The sequence below is a fragment of the Carica papaya genome, chromosome 3 (genome assembly GCF_054855325.1).
Source record: "Carica papaya isolate Zhongbai chromosome 3, ASM5485532v1, whole genome shotgun sequence".
NCBI lineage: Eukaryota > Viridiplantae > Streptophyta > Magnoliopsida > Brassicales > Caricaceae > Carica > Carica papaya.
In genome coordinates, this window is record NC_142311.1 from 463,471 (window position 1) to 487,974 (window position 24,504).

General features: G+C 36.4%; 6 protein-coding genes, 1 long non-coding RNA gene and 2 other non-coding genes across 11 annotated transcripts; 5 read left to right on the forward strand and 4 right to left on the reverse strand.

Annotated features, from left to right (window-relative positions):
- Positions 1–36: 36 nt before the first annotated feature.
- LOC110815292 (universal stress protein A-like protein) lies at positions 37–1,156 on the reverse strand. Its single transcript, XM_022043010.2, has 4 exons — positions 834–1,156; positions 641–750; positions 417–535; positions 37–298 (listed from the first exon to the last, which is right to left on the reverse strand). Exons 1-4 carry the CDS (start codon positions 1,009–1,011, stop codon positions 202–204), a joined length of 504 nt encoding a protein of 167 aa, XP_021898702.1. The 5' UTR covers positions 1,012–1,156; the 3' UTR covers positions 37–201.
- A 482-nt stretch (positions 1,157–1,638) lies between these two features.
- LOC110815519 (small COPII coat GTPase SAR1B-like) lies at positions 1,639–3,860 on the forward strand. The gene is made up of 3 exons (XM_022043346.2): positions 1,639–2,133; positions 2,743–2,874; positions 3,324–3,860. The coding sequence occupies exons 1-3, from the start codon at positions 2,005–2,007 to the stop codon at positions 3,642–3,644; spliced, it is 582 nt and encodes a 193-aa protein (XP_021899038.1). The 5' UTR covers positions 1,639–2,004; the 3' UTR covers positions 3,645–3,860.
- LOC148266572 (small nucleolar RNA snoR83) lies at positions 3,110–3,232 on the forward strand. Its single transcript, XR_015818162.1, has one exon. It is a non-coding gene; the product is annotated as a small nucleolar RNA snoR83 (small nucleolar RNA).
- Positions 3,861–4,635: 775 nt separating the features above from the next.
- On the forward strand, positions 4,636–6,289 carry LOC110815496 (uncharacterized). The gene is made up of 4 exons (XM_022043318.2): positions 4,636–5,189; positions 5,268–5,332; positions 5,460–5,685; positions 6,034–6,289. Exons 1-4 carry the CDS (start codon positions 5,102–5,104, stop codon positions 6,162–6,164), a joined length of 510 nt encoding a protein of 169 aa, XP_021899010.1. The 5' UTR covers positions 4,636–5,101; the 3' UTR covers positions 6,165–6,289.
- Positions 6,290–6,795: 506 nt separating this feature from the next.
- LOC110815495 (Tetratricopeptide repeat (TPR)-like superfamily protein) lies at positions 6,796–9,157 on the reverse strand. Its single transcript, XM_088214796.1, has 2 exons — positions 7,177–9,157; positions 6,796–7,023 (listed from the first exon to the last, which is right to left on the reverse strand). Exon 1 carries the CDS (start codon positions 9,008–9,010, stop codon positions 7,553–7,555), a length of 1,458 nt encoding a protein of 485 aa, XP_088070922.1. The 5' UTR covers positions 9,011–9,157; the 3' UTR covers positions 6,796–7,023; positions 7,177–7,552.
- Positions 9,158–9,282: 125 nt separating this feature from the next.
- Positions 9,283–12,596, reverse strand: LOC110815313 (C2H2 and C2HC zinc fingers superfamily protein). Its single transcript, XM_022043053.2, has 10 exons — positions 12,249–12,596; positions 12,081–12,161; positions 11,958–11,985; positions 11,689–11,771; positions 11,080–11,112; positions 10,503–10,581; positions 10,338–10,390; positions 10,047–10,107; positions 9,871–9,953; positions 9,283–9,645 (listed from the first exon to the last, which is right to left on the reverse strand). Exons 1-10 carry the CDS (start codon positions 12,264–12,266, stop codon positions 9,556–9,558), a joined length of 609 nt encoding a protein of 202 aa, XP_021898745.1. The 5' UTR covers positions 12,267–12,596; the 3' UTR covers positions 9,283–9,555.
- On the forward strand, positions 12,511–12,582 carry TRNAP-CGG (transfer RNA proline (anticodon CGG)). Its single transcript has one exon. It is a non-coding gene; the product is annotated as a tRNA-Pro (tRNA).
- A 68-nt stretch (positions 12,597–12,664) lies between the features above and the next one.
- LOC110815315 (uncharacterized) lies at positions 12,665–20,368 on the forward strand. Of its 3 annotated transcripts, none has more exons than XR_002539812.2 (8): positions 12,665–13,006; positions 15,689–15,745; positions 15,936–15,993; positions 16,072–16,162; positions 16,329–16,655; positions 16,891–16,980; positions 17,933–18,096; positions 18,465–19,022. It is a non-coding gene; the product is annotated as an uncharacterized LOC110815315 (long non-coding RNA). The 3 variants fall into 3 exon arrangements; XR_015817514.1 differs by lacking the exon at positions 18,465–19,022 and adding an exon at positions 18,176–18,408; XR_002539810.2 differs by lacking the exon at positions 18,465–19,022 and adding an exon at positions 19,826–20,368 and having other exon boundaries at positions 12,666–13,006.
- An 817-nt stretch (positions 20,369–21,185) lies between these two features.
- On the reverse strand, positions 21,186–23,209 carry LOC110815312 (uncharacterized). The gene has a single exon (XM_022043051.2). The coding sequence runs from the start codon at positions 22,576–22,578 to the stop codon at positions 21,421–21,423; it is 1,158 nt and encodes a 385-aa protein (XP_021898743.1). The 5' UTR covers positions 22,579–23,209; the 3' UTR covers positions 21,186–21,420.
- Between the last annotated feature and the right edge of the window lie 1,295 nt (positions 23,210–24,504).

Genomic DNA, 24,504 nt, shown 5'->3' on the forward strand with positions numbered 1-24,504 from the left:
TTTTTTTTTTTTTTTTTGAGAAATACAGCTGACAAGTGCAAGAAAGTTATCCTCTCGTCATAATTTTATCATACACATTCATATTTGGCCGATGCCAGAATAACAAGAATTCAAGAAGATATTGACCCTACATACACACTGACAATACACACTTCAAAAGAAGAAAATCAAAGATGGGAACGGTAAAATTGTTGTCTTCCATCATCTGTTGCCGTTACTGAATTTAGGTTTCTTCACAATCAAAACTGGGCACTTCACGGTCTGTGCACAGTGGTTGCTCACACTCCCCAGCCAAGCTCTGCCATGGAAAGAACACAGAGGTTATTATAGAAAAACTTGTTCATGCCCAACAGAGTCGTCATCAACTTCAACGGTGATAAAACAATCAATCAGTCAAGTACGAAAATATAGCCCACCTTTTGATCAAACCGTACCCGCGACTCCCCATGACCAGCACGTCGGCATGCAGCTTCTCTGCCACCTCGCAAATCACGTCCCTCGGATCACCCGTCTGTACTATCGACTCCACCTCAACCTAACCCACAAAGCACAATAAAACCAAACGTCAAACTGGTCCCTAAACCAAATAACAAAAAAAAAAAAAAAAAAAAAACCCTAGCAAAATGGCGTTATTACTCACGTCCTGAAATTCCTCCCTGCAGATCTTCGTGGACTTCTCTATAACCCAAGCTGCCAACCCATTGACATACACGTCCGTGGACGCCATTATGTCCGCAGAAAACATATACCCTGAAAAATTTACCAAAATACCATTCAGAAAACCTCCCTCCCCAAAAAAATGCTATTCCGGCCAGGACGATACTGTCTCCTACCTGTCCCGTCAAGAGCTGCGTGCACTGTTTTTGGCGGTTTGGCGTAGACGAGTATAAGGGTATCCTTGGAATCTTGACAAATTATGTTGTGGAGGCACCACGAGAGGGCGTACGTGCTCTCCTCGCTGTCATCGACGGCTACGAGGATCTTCCTCTCCTTCTCTCCCACGTCAGCCATCGCCGGTTGATCGAACGGTCGAGAATAGTCGAAAAAAATAAAAGGGTCAGACAATCTGAATGTTCGTTTTGGTTCGAGGAAGGTGGTGCGTTAATGGCTGCTGTTCCTGTGGGTTTTGGCCCTTTTGGAAACATGGCTCTTTGATGGTTTTCAAGGCATTCTTCTTTTAATTTTAAATTTTTTAAAAAAAATATATATATATATATATATATAGTGGAAATTTGTTTTTCACTTTTGACTAATTAAAGAAATAAAATATATTTTTATTAGGGTTGGAAATTAGAATCCAATGAGTAGTGGGTCCCAACATTTTATATTTTTATTATTATCATAAAATATTATTTCTTTAAACCAAGGCATTATATTATTTAATATAATATGTTAAAAATTTAACACTTATATATTAAATAAATATTATATTTTTTAATTCGTTATAATTATTAAAAAAATTATTTTAGCAAAAATGGAGAAGATGTGACATTCGTTGACTAGAGTCAATGACCGAATCTCTTCTTTTTTACAAATTGTTTATGATTAATTAGAGAAAATAAAATAAAAATAAAAGGAACTAAACGACGGCGTTTGGGCGAGTGCCTTTTTGCCTCTCTGGTCTTTCTGACTCTCCGGACTCCGGACTATTGGACGACGACGTCCGTACTATAAGGCAAAGCCACCAATAACTCACCTTCCTATAATGCAAAAACCATAAATCAACGGCAGAGATTCACCGAATTCCCCAACTAACACAGCAAATACCCAATCACGTTTTGCCACCTCACTCGTCCACATCACCTACTGGATTTAGATGCACCCCGTGTTTGCACATCGTAAACTCACTCCTTGTTTTCACACACACTCGCCATAACGGGTTCGCTGATTTCCCCCGTTTTTATACGTTCCTCTGTCGTTAGATTTGTCGTCACTGCAATTCTGAGTTTTGAAATTAGGTTTTTAGTTTGGGTGATTTTGTTGAATAGATAGCGAGGAGGAACCATGTTTTTGTTTGATTGGTTCTATGGAATCCTCGCATCTCTAGGGTTGTGGAAAAAGGAGGCCAAGATCTTGTTTTTAGGGCTCGATAATGCCGGCAAAACGACGCTGCTTCATATGCTTAAAGACGAGGTAAGCTTTCCTCTCGACTTTGATTTTAAAAGTACGGTACCCTTTTTTTTCTTTTAGAGTTCTTCTGTTCTCTCGTTTGTTTTTCTCTTCAGCGTTATCGTTTTAGTGCAACTGTTAATATTGAGTTGTGAAGTAGTCTGTTGTTTTGTTTAACACGCTGTAAATCAGAAAGGATAAAATTAATTTGATTTTTTTTTTAATTGTTGGGTATCAGTGGATTGTCTGTTTTGGTTACTGTGTGAAGTTGGAACAAGTATATCCAGTTATTTTTTTAGCTCAAAGAGGTCGTGGATGAACTAAGCATGTATGTTTTTCCTGGATATTCTATTTTTTTCTTAAAAAAAAAAAGTTATAATTCATTGGTTTGTTTGGTTGCTGAGAAAGCTATTTAGAATGCCGTGGTTAAAAGCTTTTCAATCAATTCAAATTCCATGAACATTGCAAGACTTGATGTTAAACACGTGATCCTTAAGTTAAGCAGCTGGGAAGCATAATAGTGTTTTACTTTTGCAATTGCGTGATTAAAAGGAAGCGTTTTTCTGTGATATTATGATTGCTTAAACAATATGATTATTCTTAATGTGTTGGTTATTAATCATGGCATGGCAGAGATTAGTTCAACACCAGCCCACCCAGTACCCTACATCGGAGGAGTTGAGTATTGGGCAGATCAACTTCAAGGCTTTTGATTTGGGAGGCCATCAGATTGCACGAAGGGTCTGGAAAGATTACTATGCCAAGGTAGATCCTTTCACTCCCTCCCTCTCTCTCCTGTTTCAAGCAATGGCAATTGATTTTGGTTGGGGAATTGCCACTGAGTTTCCTGAATGATAGTTTGATCGTAGGGCTTTTACTTTGTTTGATTACACCTAAGCTGGCTCGGGAGCTTGTTTTTATTATGTTCTGATTACTAGTTTGTATGCAGCTGCTTTCTGAATTTTCCTTTGAATTGTATCATAGTAGTTGTGCCTCCATAATCCCAGATAATATATTCTTCTGATTATCTGATTCATGGGAGGCAGAGAACAAAATGTGTGGGTTCTCTGATAGCACCTTTGCTTTAAAAGATGGTGTTCTAGTAGTACCTCAACACACATTATTTTTTTTTTAATGTTAAAAACAAAGAAAATGTAAGTCTTTGGCTCATTACCTGAGTGCACCAAACGTATGTTTGTTTGTTTAACATTCAGGTGGATGCGGTTGTCTACTTGGTGGATGCTTATGACAAGGAGAGGTTTGCAGAATCCAAGAAAGAGCTGGATGCTCTCCTTGCTGACGAGGCTTTGGTCAATGTTCCGTTTCTTATCTTAGGCAACAAGATTGATATACCATATGCTGCTTCAGAAGATGAGTTGCGATGTCACCTTGGTCTTACTAACTTCACCACAGGCAAGGGTAAGGTGAACCTGGGAGATTCCAATGTCCGTCCTCTTGAGGTGTTCATGTGCAGCATTGTCCGCAAGATGGGTTATGGAGATGGTTTTAAGTGGCTCTCACAGTACATTAAGTAAAGAGCAATAGAGGAGTTAAGGTCTTGTATACTGAAACGAAGAGACAACTTGTTTTGGAAAGCGTTATTATTTGTACAAGTTAGAAACTTGTTTGTTTTTTTCCTATCTTCTATTTGAAATATCAGAGGATATGTAGCACTGTGATTAATGGTTTTGGTAGTTGATGATCTGTGGTATTCATATCAATGGAAGGATGATGCCGAAAACTTTCTGAAACCCATTTGACTGTTTAATTACTGTTATTAACAAAATATTATGTTTCTTTTTAAACTTGATCAATGTTTGGTTAACTCCTCTGGGAGGAAAAAACACTTGCATACGCATACCTTTTTTTTTTTGGTGGTGGATTACCTACTAAAGTGTCAAAGCATGAGGTGCCGCCAGAATTATCAAATTTATTATTCTATTCTGCTGGGTTACCGAGTTTTACTTTATATGGGATAAAGCTATATTTTTGAGGAAGACAATGGATGCAATTGAACAACAGGAGTACTGCTGGTGACCGTGAGCTAGAGAAACTGATGCTAATTGCTTGACAATCTTCTAGACTTTGTCCAAAGTAAGACCTGTTTTTGTTTTCTTTAACAAGTATTAAACTGCAAAGAAAAATAAGAAAATTTTAACTTGCTGGATAAATTGTCTCTATTCATTTGGTGGGTTCTTATTTAATAGCCAAAAGGAAAAAAAAAATCCATAATTTGTCGATGTTTCGTGATACTTGATTTTTGAGTCGGGTGATAACTTTACATTTTCACGAAAATAGAAATTGAAAGTTCGATTTTTGACTAGTACATGAATAAATATACACTATGTTCTGCTAAAAAAACACGAATGATTTGTGGAAAGTGTTAAAAATTTGTTGTTCGTTTGTAATCGAAATTATGAGCTACAAAAACATTAAATTAGTCATTAGGTTTTTTTCTTTTTCCCCTTTCTGTAGATGCATATTAGATATCCAGTTTTTGTACAAATAGGCAACTGAGTACTCAAAACGTTTTTATTTTATTTGCTTCAAAGAAATTAAATTTTTTAATCTTAATTAATTTAGATTTATTTACAAGTAGTTGATAAAATAAAATATTAGCAAAAGCATAAACAAAAGGGTCTGTAACTCAGATGGTTTAGAGAGGTACCTACAGGTACTAATGCCCTGCATCTCCACAATTTTTCAACTTTCATTGCCAGCACCTTTTTTTAAGTGCAGACTGGTGGCTTAGTTTACCAACTTCATTCATGTTTTTCAGCCCTCAGCATCATCATCATCAAAACTGAATGTCGCTCACCAGCCTCGTCTTCCGAGTCTTACCCACCACTAGTTTATTTTCATTATATATGGTGTTATGCTTTTAGCTTTACTCTTCTTGTCAACCAAATGCCATAATTTTTTAAGGCTTCCACTTCTCAAGATATCCAACTACTCCTGCTTGCACTTGTAACAACTTCTTACATTTCCATTTATGGCAGCTGCTTCATTTTTAAAGAATCTCATACCCTTCGTTTTCGCTCTCACCTTCACTACCATCTTTTGCAGCCAACCACTCTCAGGTTCTTTTCCTTATTCATTTTCTGTTTTTTTCTTTCTCCCCATAAATATAATTGTGTTTTAGTGGCAAATGTTAACAGGGTATTCGGAAGATGTTCCGGGAGAACGAATTGCTAAAGCCTTATTTTGTTTCGACAATCACTTTGTAAGTAAAATATGAGTTTCTGCGGGATTACGGAATAATAAAGTTGAACTGATAACATTCTATCATTTCAATTATATATGATGTTTTTTGTCATAATATATCTCTTCCTTTGCTCGGGAGATAACAGATTTACAGTGAGTGTGAGAAGGAATACAGACTGAATGAGAGTGGGAATCTGAACGTACCTTTTGCAGCAAATAACATCTTCTGTAACGGACCGTGTTTGGTTGAGACACAGTTGGTGCTTAATTGTGTCGACAATATTTTGTCCAACTTCTTGTTCTATAACAAGGCCACTGTTAGGGACCTCAGAAATACAGTTCGTGCGGGCTGCAGCTTCACCAGCAGAAGAGGTAACACCGCATATATATATTGTCTTCTGACTTCAAATCAGGTTTTCTTCTGAGAGTTAAAAATCAAAAGTTGTTAGTACAGGATACCATTTTAAGTAAATTCTTAAATCTTTTGTCACTTCAAGAAGTAAGATTATGTTTAATTATAATGATACCTAGACCAATATCAGAAGAGAAGTTTGTAAATATGCAGTGGACGAGTATAAATCTACTGATATAGTTGGTACATATATACAATGTTTGTAACCAAGGTCAAATGTATATAGATTTGCTTAATGGGTCTGTTTTAAATATTACGTTCTTATATTTGAGCTTATGTTAACATGTAATTGTTTTACATTTTGGCAGGAAACTTCAATGTGGGAAATTATTTGCAAGGTGAAATCAGCAGAGGAAATGCATTGAGCTTACCGAATTCGATCAGATTATTTGCTTCTGCAATCGTTATAACTGGAGTTTTATTGATATTACCAGTCTGATCACAGAAATCTATTGTCCAAATGTGTTAGAAAAGAAAACGACAGCACTTTATACAGCAACCGTAACAAATTTGAATACCTAAAGAAGGTTTAACTCAAGTTTTGATATATTTTATTGAATTCTATTACTGGTATTTAATAAGTTCTTAAATTTGATCAGATTCTATAATTCATGCATTAAGGTAACTAATCGCGTTATCTTTTTCTTCAATATAAGCTGCTAAAAAGACTACGAGAGACATGATGCATTCGCAATAATATAAGTAGATTATGAAAGGGACATATTTATTAACTTGCAAAAAACACCAAGGAGCAAAATCCAAGTCTATAGACTACTAACATGAGACAGTGAACTCCAACCTAACAGAAACCTTAAAACAACCTTACATGGACTTGAATTCCTAACTTTATAATTTCGGTCTTGACTTTTTCTTTTTCTTCAACCTCTTCCATCTTCTGCAAATCAATCTTCATTTAAATGATTCTGCAAATCAATTCCTAGAATTCCCATATAGAGGAATATATATTTCAACTACTGAAAGATGATGGTCCAGAGGGTCCAGAAAGCCAATGTTCAAGAGTAAAGCATCTTTTCATAAGTAACGAAGATCATGTTAGATCAATTCAATCATAATTTTGAAGAATATGTCACCAAAGTCACATATAAAGATGGAAACAAATTTTACACGTTCTGGTTCAAGTATCAAGAACATATTCAGTTTATTCTCTCAACAGATATTACTCTGTTTAGCAATAAACTATTAGAATTATTAGACTTGGCTGTTGAATTGAGATCTTATTATAACTCAAATCCTGGCAATGGCTTGATTCTTCCCGGCTGTACATCACCACAAATGGCCTACGCTAGTCAAACATAAAACATCATTAGCAATGAATACATGATTCAGTACAGATGGTTAACCTAACATCGAACTGAAAGTATATTATCAAATGTGTTGTGAAAAGCTTTATGCACACAAAGAATCTGAATCAATCTGCAGACTGCAAGAACCTGATTTCTTATTTCCTCAAGTCATAATAAAATATGCTTCCTATGATTTGTCCAAGCATTGTTGAGACTGTCATCAAAGACCTTGTTTTGTCATGGCCAAAATCAACTAAAAGGCCAAGTAGCTCAGCACTTTCTGCAACCTGAAATCTCAGGGTTCTGCATGACTTATATGTTCTAGAACTGTTTGTCATCCATTTTTGAGATTAAGCAAAGCTCATCCGGGCACGAGCATCTCTTGTCAAAACAAATATTTCATGATCACCCAACTGAACTTTGTTCAATTGCTTTCTTGACACTCTTTTCCCTAATTCATTCTTGAGATTAAGCGAAGTTCATTTTGAGAATAAGGATGTCCTTCAAAACAAATATTTTGTGATCACCCAATTGCACTTTGTCCGATTGCTTTCTTGACACTCTTTTCCTTCATCAACCCTCTTACCTTCTCCACTTCAGCCCACCTACCTTCTTCTGCATAGATATTCGACAGCAACACATAAGTACCAGAATTCCACGGTTCCTGGTGGGTGATTAACTCCTTAACTGCAACTTCCGCAATCTCAACATCACCATGATTACGGCAAGCACCGAGCAATGCACCCCACATAGCAGCATTAGGCACCATGGGCATTCTCCTAAGCAAGTCATAAGCATCTCTCACTTGTCCACCACGTGCAAGGAGATCAACCATACATCCATAATGTTCAAGCTTTGGGTCAAGACCATGATTTGCAGTCATCAAAGCAAACAGCTCCTGTCCTTTCTTTATCAATCCTGCATGAGCACAACATGCTAGAACCCCAACAAAAGTTGCATCATTAGGGATCATGCCGCTGTCAATCATCTCCTCAAACAAGTCGACCCCTAATTGACCCTTCCCATTAAATGCCAAACCTGCAATCATTGAATTCCAAGAAACCACGTTCTTATGGCATATCCCATTAAACACCCTTGTAGCACCTTCCAAATCTCCGCACTTGCAATAAAAATCCACCAGTGCGTTACCAACCGGGACTGAATCTGGATAGATTGCACTTGATTCAGCATAATGGTGGATAGATAGCCCAATATCAACAGCCCCCAAACGAGCACAAACAGGCAACACAGACACCAAAGTTGCCTCGTCTGGTTCAAATCCCTCACTCCTCATTTCATGAAAAAGCTCTAAAGCTTCATCTTCCCTCCCACTTCGTGCCAAGCAAGAAATCATTGAATTCCACGACACGACACTTCTCTCACTCATCTTCCTAAACAGAGACAACCCAGTATCAACATCCCCTCCCTTGCAAAACCCGTGAATGATCAAATTCCAAATGATGATATCTCTGTCACGCACTTCATCAAACACCTTCATCGCATCCTCCATCCACCCATACGCAGCGTACAGTTCCACAACCCCAACTCTTATCGACCCAAAAGACTCAAACCCGACTCTGATAACCTCCCCATGAACACATTGACCGGGCCGGACGTCCCAAAGACCCGAACACGACTTGAGTAGTGGCGCAAAAGTGTACTCATCGGGCCAGATGCCGCGACCCTTCATGCAAGAGAACAAGAGGAGAGACTCCTGACAGGGACCGCTAAGGGAGTACCCTTTAATCATGGCATTGAAGAGAAGAATGTTGGGATTGTGGGTTTGGGAAAAGACCCGATTGGCGTAGTCCAACTTGCGGGCAGCACCGCAAACAGAGACGAAGTGGGCGAGGATTAGGTTGGAGTTGTGTAGCCCGTGGCGGAGGAACCGAGCGTGAATTTGATGTAGTTGAACAAGGGTATTGCGTCCGTGTAGGAGGCGAAGAATCTTCCGCTCCATATGTTGGCAAGCTCTGCTCATGTTCTATCTTTCTCTTCAATTAACACGGTTTATTATGACATTACGACTACTAAATTTTATAATTATAACGATTGAATTTGTCTTGAAAATTAATGTTTCAAAATATAAATAAAAAACATAATTATAACGAAAATTCAAAATAAAAATAATATTTTACTTCGAAGTTATTTTTTTTTTTTAATTTAAAAATTTGTAAACTCTGTACTTAGAAATTAAAAATACAAAATCTTTCAGTCAGGTCATTCGCATTCGCAGAGGAATGAATTGCAAGGTTATTCAAATCCAAGGCAGAGAAGCAAAGAAATGCATTTGGAACTGTCTCTGTGCAAGTTCAGCAGCGTATGATATAATAGCTCCTCCCTTTTTCTTAATCTATTGATATCAAACAAATCAGAAATGTTACAAGTTACCTCCCTCCCACTCATGGAAGAAACCTAAAATCTACCTGTTCCTCCAATAAATTCTCACTCTCTCTTCAACAAACAAGGCTTCAACTATAACAAACGTGCTTCATTCATTCGGAGAAAAGAGTAGATCAAACATGATCATTTTTTGGATGTTCGGAAGCCCCCGAATCCCATCATTTCTGCAACATCTGGATCTATTTCAGGTTCCTCCTCAGCTGCCTTCTCTTTCTGATGCAAAATATACTTTGAACAATCAACCAAAACAAACTAGCGTGATAAAAGACTGATAAAGTAATCAAATGGATAATCTTTTAGGTACTTTACGTGCTTAAAGATGGTATTTATTTTTCCTTGGGGAAGGAAAAAACTAGTTTGGATATTACTGTCTAATATTAATGATGCAAGTTTCCTAGAAAATAATTATTCAACAAATACAAGGAACTGACAACTGACCTTCTTCTCTTTCTTTCTCTCCCGACGTTGTCGTTTTCGTTCTTCTTCTTCTTCTTGCTGCTTTAGGATCCTCTCATCAAGATCTGAGACGCAAAAGAAATAGACAGAGAAAGGGTTTTGTACCATATGATAACTTAAGTGTAGAATTTTTTTTTATCATCCTATCTAAGGCTTACCCTGCTCTGTGAAACTTCCAGGTTCTTTCCTTTTCTTGAGAAGTTCAAATCTCTCCTGAACCTGAATTCATTAAGAAAATATGAAGTCTTCTATCATACTGGCAATATATATATATATATACACATATATACTCATGAAAACATACTATGGAAACCGCGTACTATTTTGCCTAACAATCCCATATCGATTCTCACAAATACAAGAGATTGCATTTTTCCCATTTGACGATGACTGATGAGTATATTGAAAACCCTCCTATATCTATAAAAGATTAATATCCCAGAATCTACCTGCTTAAGAGATGCCCGCTCTACTCGCATGGACATACCCAATGCTCTTTGATCTGTGAAACAAGACCAATAGGGCCATTACATGACTGAAACAGGGAATGTGCAAATACATGAATGGGTGCACATAAAAGTCAATAACACACGTGTTGGTAAATGATTACATACGTTTCTTTCCATTGATGTGATCCAGATAATTAGCAGAATCCTTCACTACACACTCACAAACTGAACAATAATATCCAGCCTGCAAAAAGAGAAACACTAATTTATAACCACATGCTAGTGCCAATTGAAATGTTAAGAATAGAAGAATAACAAAAAGAAATTAAAAAAAAGGTGTCTAATTGGGGTTACGTTTTTAGATTATAATATTACTACAATACATGGCAACAATTATATTTCCAAGATTAAAAAGTTATAAAAATCATAGGTTAAACTAAACAGGGAGGACTGAGGTACAATTAAAAGCAAATTCACCCAGCTGAGCTGTTAAATGTAACCATTAACTCAGAAATCAGTCAATCACGCAGCCCAACGTATTCGGGTACTCAGTAGAAACCACTCAGCAAAAATTTAACAAGATGGAGTATGGGGTCAGTGACAATTCTTGTTATAACTTTCACTTAAATTCTAATCACATATTATGGGATCATTATCATAGGTACAATCAGGAAGTAAAACTACAAAATCAAGAACTGAATGATAAGTAAGGCAGAGATGAGAACACAGCAGGAGAGCATACCTGCTGACTCAAAGGTGCTACAGGTGTAACGACCTGCGAAGATCATATAAACTGAAGTACGTGAATAAACTGTAACATGCCGCAAGAAATAAAAATTTGCATTCATAAACCATGATATACCATAAGATCGTTTGAATATGGTAATTCAATAACTAGCTTAGTATGAAAAAGATGTTTGACCAAAAGCACATGATTGAAATTTTAAAATATGTAAGGTGGACGGCAGAAAGGAAGACAAGAAAAAGCAAAGCTTCCAATCCATGTGAACAAGAAAAACTGAAATTTAGAGTTCTTAGATTTGGATTTTCTAATATATTTACCAGATAAATGCAAGTAGCAGCCTCAAGTCTACAAAAAAGAAGCTTCAAGAATTAGTCATCAAAATTTCTTCTTGAGGATTAAACAACCCTTTGCATAAAGCAAACTAGGGCTGGAAGGCATGCACCAAGTTATTACTGCTAAAATCAATCTTCCAATATACTAGAGGCATTGCATAATCATTGTCATCGATACAACCAATCAATGTAAATGAGTTTTGGTACTAGTCAGAAATCCATCAGGTAAATAGTGTGCTAAAGTAGACAGCAAAATGAAAATCAAGCAACTCACCTGAGTTTTACCCAAGCGAGATTCAAGGTCTACTTCATAATCCCTATGTTTCAAGGGTTTTCTCTGCACTGGGGGACCTTTGGCTGCACAAAATATAAGCATCCAAATACTCAACTCTACCAAACTATCAAAGCTAACTACCAAGATAAAGTGAAAAAGTAAAAGAAAGAGCTACCAGATAGATTTTGTGTTCAAAACAATAATAATGATGTTCACAATTCTGTTTTACTAAGTATTAACGGAAAAAGAATTTGAATAAATCAACTTACATTTGGATTTAGACCGAGATTCCGATTCCTGAAGCATAACTCAAACCAACAAGCACAATCAGCTGAAATGAATTGCTGAAAAAACAAAAATTAAAAAGAGGAAAAGATTTTGAAGAAACTAACCTGTCTTTCGCGCTCGCGTGCGCGTTCTAAATACTCTTCTCGATCAAATTTTCTTCTAAAAGTGTTATCGACCCCAGCAGCCTATACATTAAAGATAGAAGTAAATCTTAAACTAGTATTGCCTTCGGCGTATTTTCTCGGGAAACGAACAGAAAAATATGTACTCACATTGTTGCTGGCAGCCATTGGTAATGGAAATCTTAAAACTATAACAGTTTAGAGGAAGCTTGGTATCGATTCAACCAAAACAGAGATGACTTGCTAATTATCAACGTCCAGATAACAAAACCTAAAAGCTCTACTCCATTTCAGCTCAATGAAGATGAACCAGGACAAATAAAAAAATTGGGGGGATTTGTCCTCTCCCTAAAACGGCGCTTCCCGTGATCGTTTTGTAGAATCAAAAATGGAAATTGAAGTAGCAAGACCCGGGCGTTTGGTCCAGTGGTATGATTCTCGCTTCGGGTGCGAGAGGTCCCGAGTTCGATTCTCGGAACGCCCCAATATTACTTTTTCACGACAAGAGTTACACTAACTGGTACTGTGTCGACTGAAATACGGCGTCGTACCTGATTTATCTGATTCAGTGAAACGACGAACAAACATTATATTGACCATGAAGCGACGTGACACCTTCGCCAAACTTCCTTGCTAACAACTCTCATGAACATTTTTGTTCCATAAAACTATTGCTCTATTGAGAGAGAGAGAGAGAGAGAGGAGAAGGGAAGCAGATGAATAGCGAATCAGTATTAAGAAAGCAAAGAAGTAAATAATGTTGAGCTCCAATCTTTTTTCGTTAGTAACAGCCCCTTGACTTAGTCGCTTCCTCGGTTTTAACAGAAGATATCGTTTTTCACCGAACAAAACTTCGAGAAGGAGGTCAGAAAAGATCACGGCGCTCCCGTCGAGTTCTATGCTCCCTGGTAGTTATCTCTTTCTCTCTGTTTTTTCCTATTTAATTTTCGAGCAATAAGGGAAACGAAGGAAGTTTTAATCCTACAATTTAATACATTATGTATGTATTACATCCATTCATTTGTATGGCCATATATCGGATTTACATGAACTCGCTTATGCGTTGATGTAAATTAAGTTTGTAGTCTTATAATTTTAATAGGTATATTTATGTATGTAAAAACCATTCATGTATATGTTGTATATGGACTGTGAATTTTGGATCTATATCTCCTTGTTACTGTGTCTGTTGTGTGTGTGTGTGTGTGTGTGTGTGTGTGTGTGTGTGTGTGTGTGTGTGTGTGTGTGCGTGTGTGTGTGTAATCAATATCTTGATGCTTAAAAGATCAGTCTGGAGCTAGGTTTGGATCTTATGAGTACGGTTGAGATACTTAGTACTGAACTTTTATTTACTCCTAAAATTTAATATATTATGTATGTATTATATCTATTCATTTGTATGTCCATATATCAGATTTACATGAACTCGCTCTTATAATTTTATAGGTATATTTATGTATGTAAAAATCATTCATGTGTGTGTTATATATGGAATATGAATTTTGGATCTATATCTCCTTGGTTCTGTGTTTGTAGTGTGTGTGTGTGTGTGTGTGTGTGTGTGTGTGTGTGTGTGTGTGTGTGTGTGTGTGTGTGTGTGTATAACCAATACCTTGATGTTTAAAAGATCATTCTGGAGCTAGGTTTCAATCTCATGAGTATGGTTGAGATACTTAGTGCTGACTATTTGTTTACCCTTACAACGTGCTATGCTAAATAATGAGTAAAAGTGTTTTGGTACTTTAGCTGCGTTCTTGTTTTCAATTTGTTTAAAAATAACGTACATTGTTGTACACTTCTTTCTTATTCTGATTTTAAGTTGCTGATACTTGGTTTTTAAGCTCTCTAAAGACAAGATTCAATGCAGGAACTAGCTTTCCAAGAATAATAGAGGTAGCATGTTTCTGTCTATGCTAAAAAATTTGCTGTAGAAATTGTTTGATATGGCACTTGGTGTGGACACTGTAAAAGGCTCATGTTCCCAAGAACAACATGCAGCACCAGGAATTGTCTTTTTATTTTCTTCACTGTAGGCGTGGACACTGTAAAAGGCTTGTCGCAGAGTATTAGAAGCTTGGTATGAGTATCTGGAAGGCAAAGCCTGTTTTAATTGGAAAGATCAGCTGTTTGGCAGTGTTCTAGTATTGATTTTCATGGTTTCTTGTTTATTATATCAATTATCAATTATCACCTCAGAAATTTATTTTCATGAGTTGAAATTGATTTATATAATGTATCGCTGTTGTTATTTTCTCCTGCAAATCGACCGTTGAAAATATGTATCCTTCTTGAGTACACATATGGCTTATATGAGAAAGCTTTCCTGTTTGCCCATATTGTCACTCTAGATGGCCTCTGGTTAGATAGCTTAGTAAGCATCAGGTTGTGCTGGGTATAGGTGAACTTTAGTGAGCAAAAAAGCTTGTGCAGCTTTCTGAATATCCCACCATTCAATTGTTTCCTAGAGGTTCTTTGCCACCAAAAAAGCAAGTGCAGGCTAATCTCTTGGATGGTTAAAATTGGATTTATCTGGCACTGATTCTCAATAAAAGATATTCTTATCTGCTCCTAACACTTATCCAAAGTAATGTTTTTAACTAGTGCTCCTGTATCTTTTAGGTATCAAGGTGCATATACTGCTGAAGCCCTTGTGGTCGTAAATTCTGAGAGGGATCATATAGTCTTTTAAGAAGTTATACGGTAGATATTGATGTTCTAGATTGATATTTGGTTGCTATTTCATTTCCTATCAATGAGTATTTTGAGTATCGTGGATGAAGTTCATGGGAATTTCTTGACAACTTGGCATTTGGCCATTTAGTAGTGTTTTGGATTTTTTTCGGGGGGAAACAATTGGAGGAATGAAAAGTAATGATATTTGATCTATTGTTTAGTTACTTCATTACTGTATGCAAAATAATTGTTGTCCACATAAGTCATTACTCATTTGAATGAGGAATGACTTAGTGTTAAGCATTCTCTCAACTTGAGAGCTATTTTATTGATCATTCAAAACTTGGGTCAGTGGGTGGGCCAGTGGGACTTCATTTGAAGTTCTCATTTTCTATGTTATGTTTAGATATTGTGGAATAAAGCTGTTATAGTCATTTGGTGAACAGCTTTAGGATATCTTCAGTCAATATTTAGGTGGACTTGAAATCCGGCTTCATATGCTGGAACAAACGTGACAATAGGTACAATGCCAAGAATAGTGGTACTAACACCAGAGAATTTTGATGCTGTTGTCCTGGATGAAACCAAAGATGTTCTGTTTGAGTTCTATGCTCCAGAATTAAATTTCAAACCTGATATTGATTGTCTCTATAATTCTCTCTTTAGATTTTAAGAACTTAGGTAGATAAAATAAAAAATAAAAATAGTCAAAATGATCCTTATATCTTCATAAAATGTGCTCCATTTCAACTTGGGAAGTTATGGAGAAAAGGCCCTGTAATCAACTTGTTCAGAGCCTTTGTTTGGGCATTATACAAGTCCCGAAGGCCATTCAAACATGCATTCATTAATATCTGTAATTAAGCTTGTTAGTAAACCACTGGCTCTAAATCATTTCTCCCTTTTTTGATATGCAGGTGTGGCCATTGCATGCAACTTGCTCTAGTTAGCAAATGTTTTTTGTAATGATCAAGGTACTTTTATTGCAGATTTTCTTCTTGAGAAGTTATGAAGAAAAGGCCCTGTAATCAACTTGTTCAGAGCCTTTGTTTGGGCATTATACAAGTCCCGAAGGCCATTCAAACATGCATTCATTAATATCTGTAATTAAGCATGTTAGTAAACCACTGGCTCTAAATCATTTCTCCCTTTTTTGATATGCAGGTGTGGCCATTGCACGCAACTTGCTTCAGTTAGCAAATGTTTTTTTGTAATGATCAAGGTACTTTTATTGCAGATTTGCACATTTGGCCAGAATGTAACTCAGTCTCTAATTATGATTCTATTTCCTTAAATGAAGACCTATGAAAAGATTGCAACAGTATTTAAGCTGGAGGAAAGAGCAGTGATTGATAATCTTGATGCTGAAAATACAAGGATTTTGCTGAAAAGTGAGTCCAGTGATATTTTAGAAATCTTATTATTGTGTAGCATGGACTGTGTTTGGCAAATTTAAGATTGTTGTTGCCTATATATTACTTTACAGAATGATCTCTGCATTGTACCTTTGATAGAAGTGGAAAATAACAGTTTTTTCTAAGACAAATGTGGTTGCAGGTATAATGTGAGTTGGTATCCCACTAAAAAATTCTTTCCAAGTAATAAGAAACCTGGTGAAGATTACTGGTGTAAGAGACTCGGAGAATTTGGTAAATTTCATAAATGAGAAATGTGGCACAAGCTGTGATGCAAGAGAGAATCTCACTTCAAACGTTAGTTGTTCATATGTTTTTACAGATTGGCTGTTGTTTTATTGTAGACTGGTATTGTGGCATCTTTGAACAGCTTTGTTAAGGAGTTTTCAAGTGCTAGCAACAAGAGAAGAATTCAGTACTTCGCCCTGATGGAGGAAGAAATTGGGATGCTTAAGCGGACCTCTGCAAGGTCAACAATCTTTTTTTATCTAGCGTCTGATTCCTCAGGGGAACCTTTTGCTTCTCAATTATCTTTTATTCCATCTTTCGTTTGGATAGCTGATGGTATTCAAATATGCATAGCCCTTCCTTTCTATGATAGGGGGCTAAAATTTTGTGAAAGATAAAACTCTCAGAAACTTAATTATATCTTTCATTTTTGCCCGTCATATTTTTTACCCAGATATTTGTTTTTTTATGGGTAGATCTGCTTGAAAACTGGTAAAGAACTTATGGAGAAAGGTGCGTATTATGCCAATGATGAAAGAGGCTTGAACGAGTGAATGCTTGACAAGGTAGATTATTTGACCATATATTATTGTCAATTGGTATGAAGACTTTTTTTAAGCCATTTATTGGTGAAAAATTATACAAAACTTCAGTTTTTACTTGTGCCAAAGAGCTTGCAGTAGCATACTGACAATATTTAATACACACTACGTGGGACTAATTCTCTCTCGGAGATGTGACTACCACTAGAAATTTAAAAGACTGGGAGTTGGAATATGAAAAACTGCTACAGCTTCTGGCCAATATCAAACTGAGTACTGAAGCAGACAAATTAAACTGCAATATGTGTAAAAATGGTGTTTTTTCTGACAAATCACTCTATATATCTTCGGCGGACGGTACTGATTTTATTCCTGTCTTCCCCTATAAAATTATATGGAATTCTCATATCCCACCTAGAATCTCTGTCTTTGCATAGGAAGCTGCTTTGGGTTGTATTCCTACTCTTGACAATCTCATGAAAAGAAGCTTTGCTTTGGCCAACTGGTGTGTACCGTGCAGGCAAAATCTTGAGTCCTGCAACCATCTTCTAGCGTGCTCACTCTCTTATGATCTCTGGACAATGATTTATAAGTTGCTTCGTATTTTTTGAATTATTTCTGAATCGGTTGAAGGCAAATTGTTAGCTTGAAAAGAATTCAAGGCGATTAACAAATGACAGAGTTATTCCCCTGACAATTTTATGGATTATATTGAAAGAAATGAATTCTAAGATTTTTTAGGGTAAAAAACTAATTTGCCGGTTTCAATTTTTTTAGTTCTATTGTCCTAAGGTACAACCTTGATTCTTTTAAAGATTTAGGATCTATTGTAAATATACTCATAAATATGTAAAAAAAAATTTTGTATGTGGGTTACGCCCTCTTGGCATTGTCAATTTATATATATCAATCACTTTTATCTCAGAAAAAAAAAACACTACGTTGGATTACTAATATTTGTCCTTTCCACTGTCAGTGCAGTCAACCAAAGCAGCGAAGGCAGATGAATTCACTCTCAAGAAGAACATCCTGTGTATCTTTGCATGATTACTGGATGTAGTCACATCCCTCTGCTAATGTGCCCTTCTTAATGGAGTTTCATCTTCCGCGGCTGTCTACGCCTGACTAAAAAGCGATTAGGTGAGTTCCAAGACCAGTTCTTCTGTAACAACTTTTTTCTCCCATAAAACAATTATAAGAACTTTATACTTGGCGACAGTGCTGCTCCTTTTGACATGAAAAATCCTATTAGCATTAAGTCATTAGACCATGCTGGATTGAGTTGAGTAAGCGAAGTTAGGAGCATGTTAGTGGTTTGCTGTGCGTAAATGGATGTAGGCCCTCCTAAAATTCTCTCAGGCATGAACTCCGCATGCGCTTGTTCCTGTTATAGATCTACTATTACTACTACAAGTTAAGCTATCTAAATTGTACATTACTATTTTTGTGACAGTTTTTTTTTTAAAACCATGTTAATTATCTTCGGAAATTATACGCACTTGTTTCAGCTTGGTGAGTATGTCTGGTTTCCAGTCTACACCTTACCCAGAAATGACGAGTTTACAAATCCAATACTATACATTTGTTGCTTAATGGTGAAAAGATTCAGATGCTTGTATGGTATAGATGAGTGCTCGCCGTCCATCTTTAATGTCATCTCTTCATTACCAACAAGGAACAGGTGTGCCATTTGGCCAACTTATTCCCACTTAGCCAGCCAGCAATATGAATAAACAAAAAGGGTGCTTCCGCTCCTCCTCCTCTCCTTCTTAGTTCCTAGTGCTCATCTTTTTTAAAGCCCCAAAATCTGGTGTGAATCTAGGAAAGTCGAGTCAACAAAAGATCCATTAATCACACGGCAAGAGCTTCTTACCTTTGGCAGGTCTTTGTAACAGAAAATTTCCCCCTGGCTTCTTGTTTACATCCAATGGAAATTGTTTTTGTTTAAGAATGGAATTTGATAGATGCTAAAAGCCAGGGAATACGGAAATGTGGTCTCCATAAAATAATAATTCTATTTTTTTCCAACTATTCTAGTGAGTGATATGGGAGATTCATAAACAAAAATAATGCATACATATATATATATATATACAATATTACCAGTAATGTTTATTCTCTTAAGCTGCTCTTTAGACCATTCAATGATAATCTAGTTATACCATTTAATGATAATCTAATTATTTTAATTTTTTTATTTAAAAAAATTAAACATTTGAAATAAATGGAAAATATTAAAGATTATATTGTAACTAAAAATATTTTATGTGTTTCTGGAGGTGTTAACTAGTTTAACCTAAAAAAAATAATTATAAATCTTGAGTTCTGAATATAAGTTTATGTGCGAGTGTACATATATATATGTATATATGTTTGTGTGTGCCAGTAGTTTATTTTTGGAACTAAATAGTCTTAAGTTTCTTATATAAACATTTTATTTTTCAAGATAGAAAACAATAAAGCTGCATGTGGTTCAATTTTTATTCTATATCCATTTGTCTCTCTTTAGTTTTTTTATATTTACTGTAAACATGTCAAAATATATGCTTTGTTTGATCCCATTCTCACCCTCTTGAATTCCTTTTCATAAGAATCAATTCTCATTTTAGTTCCTAAGAATTGAATTTTGATGACCCAAAAAAATTTAAGAAGAGTGGAGTGATATTAAACATATATATCATGTTTTAATCCTCAGTATCTTTAGGAGGTTGAAATTAAGTGAAAATGGGATATGAACTAAATTAAAGGCAAATAGCTGCTATTATTCTAGGCAGATTGTTGATGGATAGATTGTGATGGGAGTTGTGTGAGATTAGAAATGTCACATATCTGCCACTTACTACTTGAAAATGGTCCTTGGATGACATAGGAATTGGATACCAGGCAAGGCCACGAGCAATAATGAAGCTGGGGACCATGGTATTGTCTTGCCAACACGTATACATTTAATTGTGTCACAGAGATTGATGGAGGTACTTGGGAACCTGACATCAGCTCCTGGTGATTGCAACGAAGGTACTTCTCAATTGCTTCTGGTAGATCCTCACTTTATCTCCTTTTAATTACCGTGATGAGATGTCTTTTGGGTTAAAAAAATATATAATTTGCTTGATTGTTGTCTCTTACATTTTCATGGAGGACTGAAGAGGCCATGAAACTGTGTGTGTATATAATATATTTATGGAGAGAATAATCATAATCATAAAAAAGAAAGAAAGTCCCAAGAGAGAAGAAGCCAAAAAGAAATGAATCCGATAGGGATATGTAAGATGTATTAACCACAAATCTACCACAAGTCCTTGTCTAATAATCTCCACACTACTTTATGTCAATGTTTCATGATCTTCTTTATGTCAATGTCTAGGGGACACCATACCCAATATAATATAATATAAAGATTTCAAGCCCTCAATCGCAACTCAAAATCTATAGATCTACCTAATTCTATTGGTCCAAATGAAAATTAAATAAGTTTTTGGCTAAGTAGTCTTACTTTCTTTTAATCACAGATATATGTTCAATTTAAATAAAACATTTTAATTCTATTTATATTATAATTATGTTAAAAAGTTACACAACTGTTCCTATCTGAACTAATAACAAAGAAAAAACTTTGATGTTAGTTTCATGTGCATCCCTGCTATCCAAAACAGTTTTAGGGAAGATATAACCAAATTCACACGCTTCATAAGCCACATAATGCAATTGCGGGCCACCAATGTGGTACACTCGTGCAATTGTGGAAGTCCTCGGCTACCTAACGCAACAGGATATATGCCTTGAAATCATGTTATCGCCTCAATAATCAAGTTCTAAGATACCTATGCTTGGTGTTTCACAAATATGTTTTGAGTTTGAGAGCTTATAGTGTAATTCCTCTGGAAATTAGAGCAAGAACCATGCAATTTCATGGTTTGTGAGTTTCTTTGGTTAGACTAAAAAAATTCTGCCAACTTACCATAATTTTTTTTGTCTTTTGATCTAACAGTGAGTTTCCTGTAGGCTGAGAATGGAGATTAAGCAATAAATTCTTCATTTTACCTGGCAAACTGTATAAAGCCAGCTACTGGAGAGTTGTCAGGTTGAGTGGTGAGTACCCACCAAAATGACCCCCACCAAGAAATATAGCTTTCGTGAGAATGTTTACATTCACACAGCTTAAAACAATCCGACTCATTTAAGGATCTTTAACAGATAAAGAAAGAAACATTAACAAACCAGAGCAGATATAGGAGGAAATCTGCATTTTTTTTTTTTAGATTCTTTCATATAGTTATACAAGCAATATAACAGGCAACCGGGATCAAACCCATCAATGAAGAGAACTTCTCTTTTCAAGTGTCAAAAGAGAAGACCCGTCAAATAACTACATGCATTTAACCTTGAAAAAAACTGAGAATCAAGAAAAAAAATATAATGGTATCTGTACAGTTTTCTTTGAAACCCCATCAGGGAATTTCATTTTTATCTGGAAGAAACAGGATTCAGAGCTCTAGTAAATCCATTCATGGCACCATACCCCTTTGAACTAAACCCCAAGCACCCAAGCAATCCTTGCCTGTAAGGCAAGTAAGTTTTCTTCCTCAGTTCTTCAGCTTGAGCTCTATTTGCTGTGTAATGCAGCTCGTGTGGTGACGGCGGTATCCTCCTCTTCCCTATCCCATTTACAGGCTTGTTCTTTCCGGACACCTTAGCCTTCTGATTCTCGGACCCTGCCAAACCAGATGCAGTAGAACTGTTCAACTTCTCTTTAGAAACAGAATCTTGAACGACGCCATGGGCGATTGGACTCAGAGGTTTCTTCTCTTTGCCGGGTGAAAACGAGATAGTAGACCAGAACTTGCTGTTACTACTCCTCCCTTCACTCTTGCTCCTGTAAAGAAAATCTTTCAAGAAAACCCATCTCTTCGAGCTCCTACCAGCTGAAGACGACCTTGAAGAACAACCAGAAACTGATGGAGTCGTCTCTTCAGACTGTACTTCCTCATGCTTGCCATCATCATTCTTGTCATCTTTTCTCTCTCTATGTTTATCATCTTCATTCCATTGATAGGCTACGGTGTTCCTTAAAGGAGACAGAGATCTAGTTCTTCTACGCAAAGATTTATCGCGTAGTCTCAGATCCCTGCCTCTGCTGCTCTGGTCAGCAACACTGCGTTCGTTCTCGTCTTCGTCATCCTCCTGGTCAAGATCCGGCAATGGAGCCAGCACCTGGGGCCTCTCCAAATGGGTCGAGAGCTTCATGGGTCGGATCTTCCCATCCAAGAATAGCTCATCAGCTGAACTCATTGGCCCCAGTATACCCGACCCTGTCATACCGAATCTCGCGGAAAACTCGAACTCATAACCATGAGGCACGGAGTTGTCGAAAGAGGGTGATTCACTTGGCGATGAAAGGGAAACTGAGGTCATTGCGAAGTGCATTGGGCTCGCCGGAGCACTGTAAAAAAACCCCCCGTTGACTGGTCCGGATGCCCGTCCGGGACTTGAAGGAGCACTGACATAAGGAGTGGAGCAACTACTGTCAATTTCTTCAGAGAAGAGAGGGGAATCTTGGGTGTTGCCACTGTTGGGGTCTTGTTTCGGGTCTTGGCTACCGTTGCGTGGAGCTCCGGGCTCCATTGTCTTGGTTTTCTATGCAACTACGAGTATCAAACTGAAGAAGAGAGCGCGAAGGCAGATGCGTATAGCTCTTCACACAGGGGGAGTAGCGTCGAGATGTGTTAATTATTTATATCATCAAATGCCACGTTGCCTTTTTACTGTCCGTACTTGGATAAAATATAAATCTTAAATTAAATATTCACAATATTATATTATACGAGAATGCAATCCAGTAAATTCTATACCATCTTACCATTATAATAATTGAAATAACAAGAAAAATAAAAATCTTATAATTATCCGAGAGAAGACTATTCAAGAACACGAAAAACAAGTTGTAAAACATTAAAAGTGCAGCAGTTCATGAATCTACAACCTGGCTAGAAGGTACAAGAGAAAGTCACCAGGAAGCCTGTAACATATTCCATTCATCTACATCACCATTCACCAACCAAGCAAGCAAGCAAGCCAGAGAATATAATATATATATATATTGAAAAAGTCAATGGCTACCCATCACCCTTCTTTCAATACCCAGGGAGCTTAATGTTTCAACCACCTCCGCTCGTATCATAAAAATGGTTTCTTCTGCTCGTTAAAAGAATTAAAAGGGCTTCGTTTGTATTGAGAGAAGCGTTAGGGATCCAAATGGGAAACGGGAAAAGTTGGCCTTCTTAACTTATAATATACATATATTAATATTTTATAACATATGTAATAATATATATATTTTTTTTAACGAACTAAGAATAAATAAATTCTCGAATATTAAATCACACCACCTTTTTAAAATACTCTCAGCATGTGCATTTTATGATAAATTTGTACTATACTAATTTAGTGTGTAACATATATATATATATATAAAATCAAAGCCATATATAAATAACTGAAGGTACAGAAGAGAATATTGTTTGTGCTTAAAAGTAGGTACTGACACCTAATAAGCACAATGCACAATTATATTATCAAACAAATACCATTTAAACACAGTTACGTTAGCGACTGCTTGTCATGACTCGCCGAGTATTATCAGATCACACAAATGTCTCCACCGTAACATCTTCCTCTGTAATTTTGTACGCGACATTATCGTCGTCATCGATTCTACCCCATACACCTCCTCTCTATACGGCGTCACATGGCTTGTTTCTCATTGTCCTTTCCACATCAAGCGTAGTACATCTTTTCTTCCTGGACTCTACAACCATCAAACATGGCTTTCCCTTAATTGTGATTCTGCCATTTAGAGTATACATATATATGTATATATAAATTTAGATTTGATATACCAACTCATACGGATGTGATGGCATTTTTCCTAAAAAGCAGCCGACAGTAAGCCGCTACAGATACTTAAATATAAGAGAATTCTATCTTGAATTGGAGAAATTTTATATCAGTCCTTGAAATGGGAACTGTTAGTATTTAAGGGCATACATACACACACACACACACCTTGAAACTACAAAAGCTGTAAGCCATTTGCCCTCTTTCATAGGATCCTAGCTTTTTGGCAGCTGTTACGAGGAAAGTTAGGGTTCTTTGCACCTTATTAATCGTCACTAATTATTCTATTAATTAAGTTAATCACAATAAAGATAACATTATTAATAGACACTGCAGTACACAGTCTCTTTTCAGTTTTTCTCCCCTCTGAGTTCATTCTCCGAGAAAGAAGAATATTGGCATGGCACCCACATACATTTTGCTTGGTAATTGAGAAAATTGCTTCAACCAGTCACTAATCATACTTTTCCTTTGACAAATTAATATTGAAAATCATGAACTTGATTGTCCTCCATCGAGCTCCAAATGCCACATACTACTAGTATTGTTTTAGTTAATGATCATATCTTTATGAGCTTTTATACAAACAAGTTAAGTGAATATGTATATGTGAATAAATATTTATTTATTCACATATACATATTAACTTCTCCC

Coding starts and splice junctions, on each gene's coding strand:
- LOC110815495 (XM_088214796.1), bottom strand. CDS start 9,010: ATGAGCAGAGCTTGCCAACATATGGAGCGGAAGATTCTTCGCCTCCTA.
- LOC110815496 (XM_022043318.2), top strand. CDS start 5,102: ATGGCAGCTGCTTCATTTTTAAAGAATCTCATACCCTTCGTTTTCGCT. Junction 5,190..5,267: donor TTGCAGCCAACCACTCTCAG/GTTCTTTTCCTT, acceptor AAATGTTAACAG/GGTATTCGGAAGATGTTCCG. Junction 5,333..5,459: donor TTTGTTTCGACAATCACTTT/GTAAGTAAAATA, acceptor GGGAGATAACAG/ATTTACAGTGAGTGTGAGAA.
- LOC110815292 (XM_022043010.2), bottom strand. CDS start 1,011: ATGGCTGACGTGGGAGAGAAGGAGAGGAAGATCCTCGTAGCCGTCGAT. Junction 751..833: donor CGCAGCTCTTGACGGGACAG/GTAGGAGACAGT, acceptor TAAATTTTTCAG/GGTATATGTTTTCTGCGGAC. Junction 536..640: donor GCAGGGAGGAATTTCAGGAC/GTGAGTAATAAC, acceptor TTTGTGGGTTAG/GTTGAGGTGGAGTCGATAGT.
- LOC110815519 (XM_022043346.2), top strand. CDS start 2,005: ATGTTTTTGTTTGATTGGTTCTATGGAATCCTCGCATCTCTAGGGTTG. Junction 2,134..2,742: donor TTCATATGCTTAAAGACGAG/GTAAGCTTTCCT, acceptor ATGGCATGGCAG/AGATTAGTTCAACACCAGCC. Junction 2,875..3,323: donor GGAAAGATTACTATGCCAAG/GTAGATCCTTTC, acceptor TTTAACATTCAG/GTGGATGCGGTTGTCTACTT.
- LOC110815313 (XM_022043053.2), bottom strand. Junction 10,391..10,502: donor TCACATCAATGGAAAGAAAC/GTATGTAATCAT, acceptor CTTGTTTCACAG/ATCAAAGAGCATTGGGTATG. Junction 10,108..10,337: donor AGCGGGCATCTCTTAAGCAG/GTAGATTCTGGG, acceptor TAATGAATTCAG/GTTCAGGAGAGATTTGAACT.
- LOC110815312 (XM_022043051.2), bottom strand. CDS start 22,578: ATGGAGCCCGGAGCTCCACGCAACGGTAGCCAAGACCCGAAACAAGAC.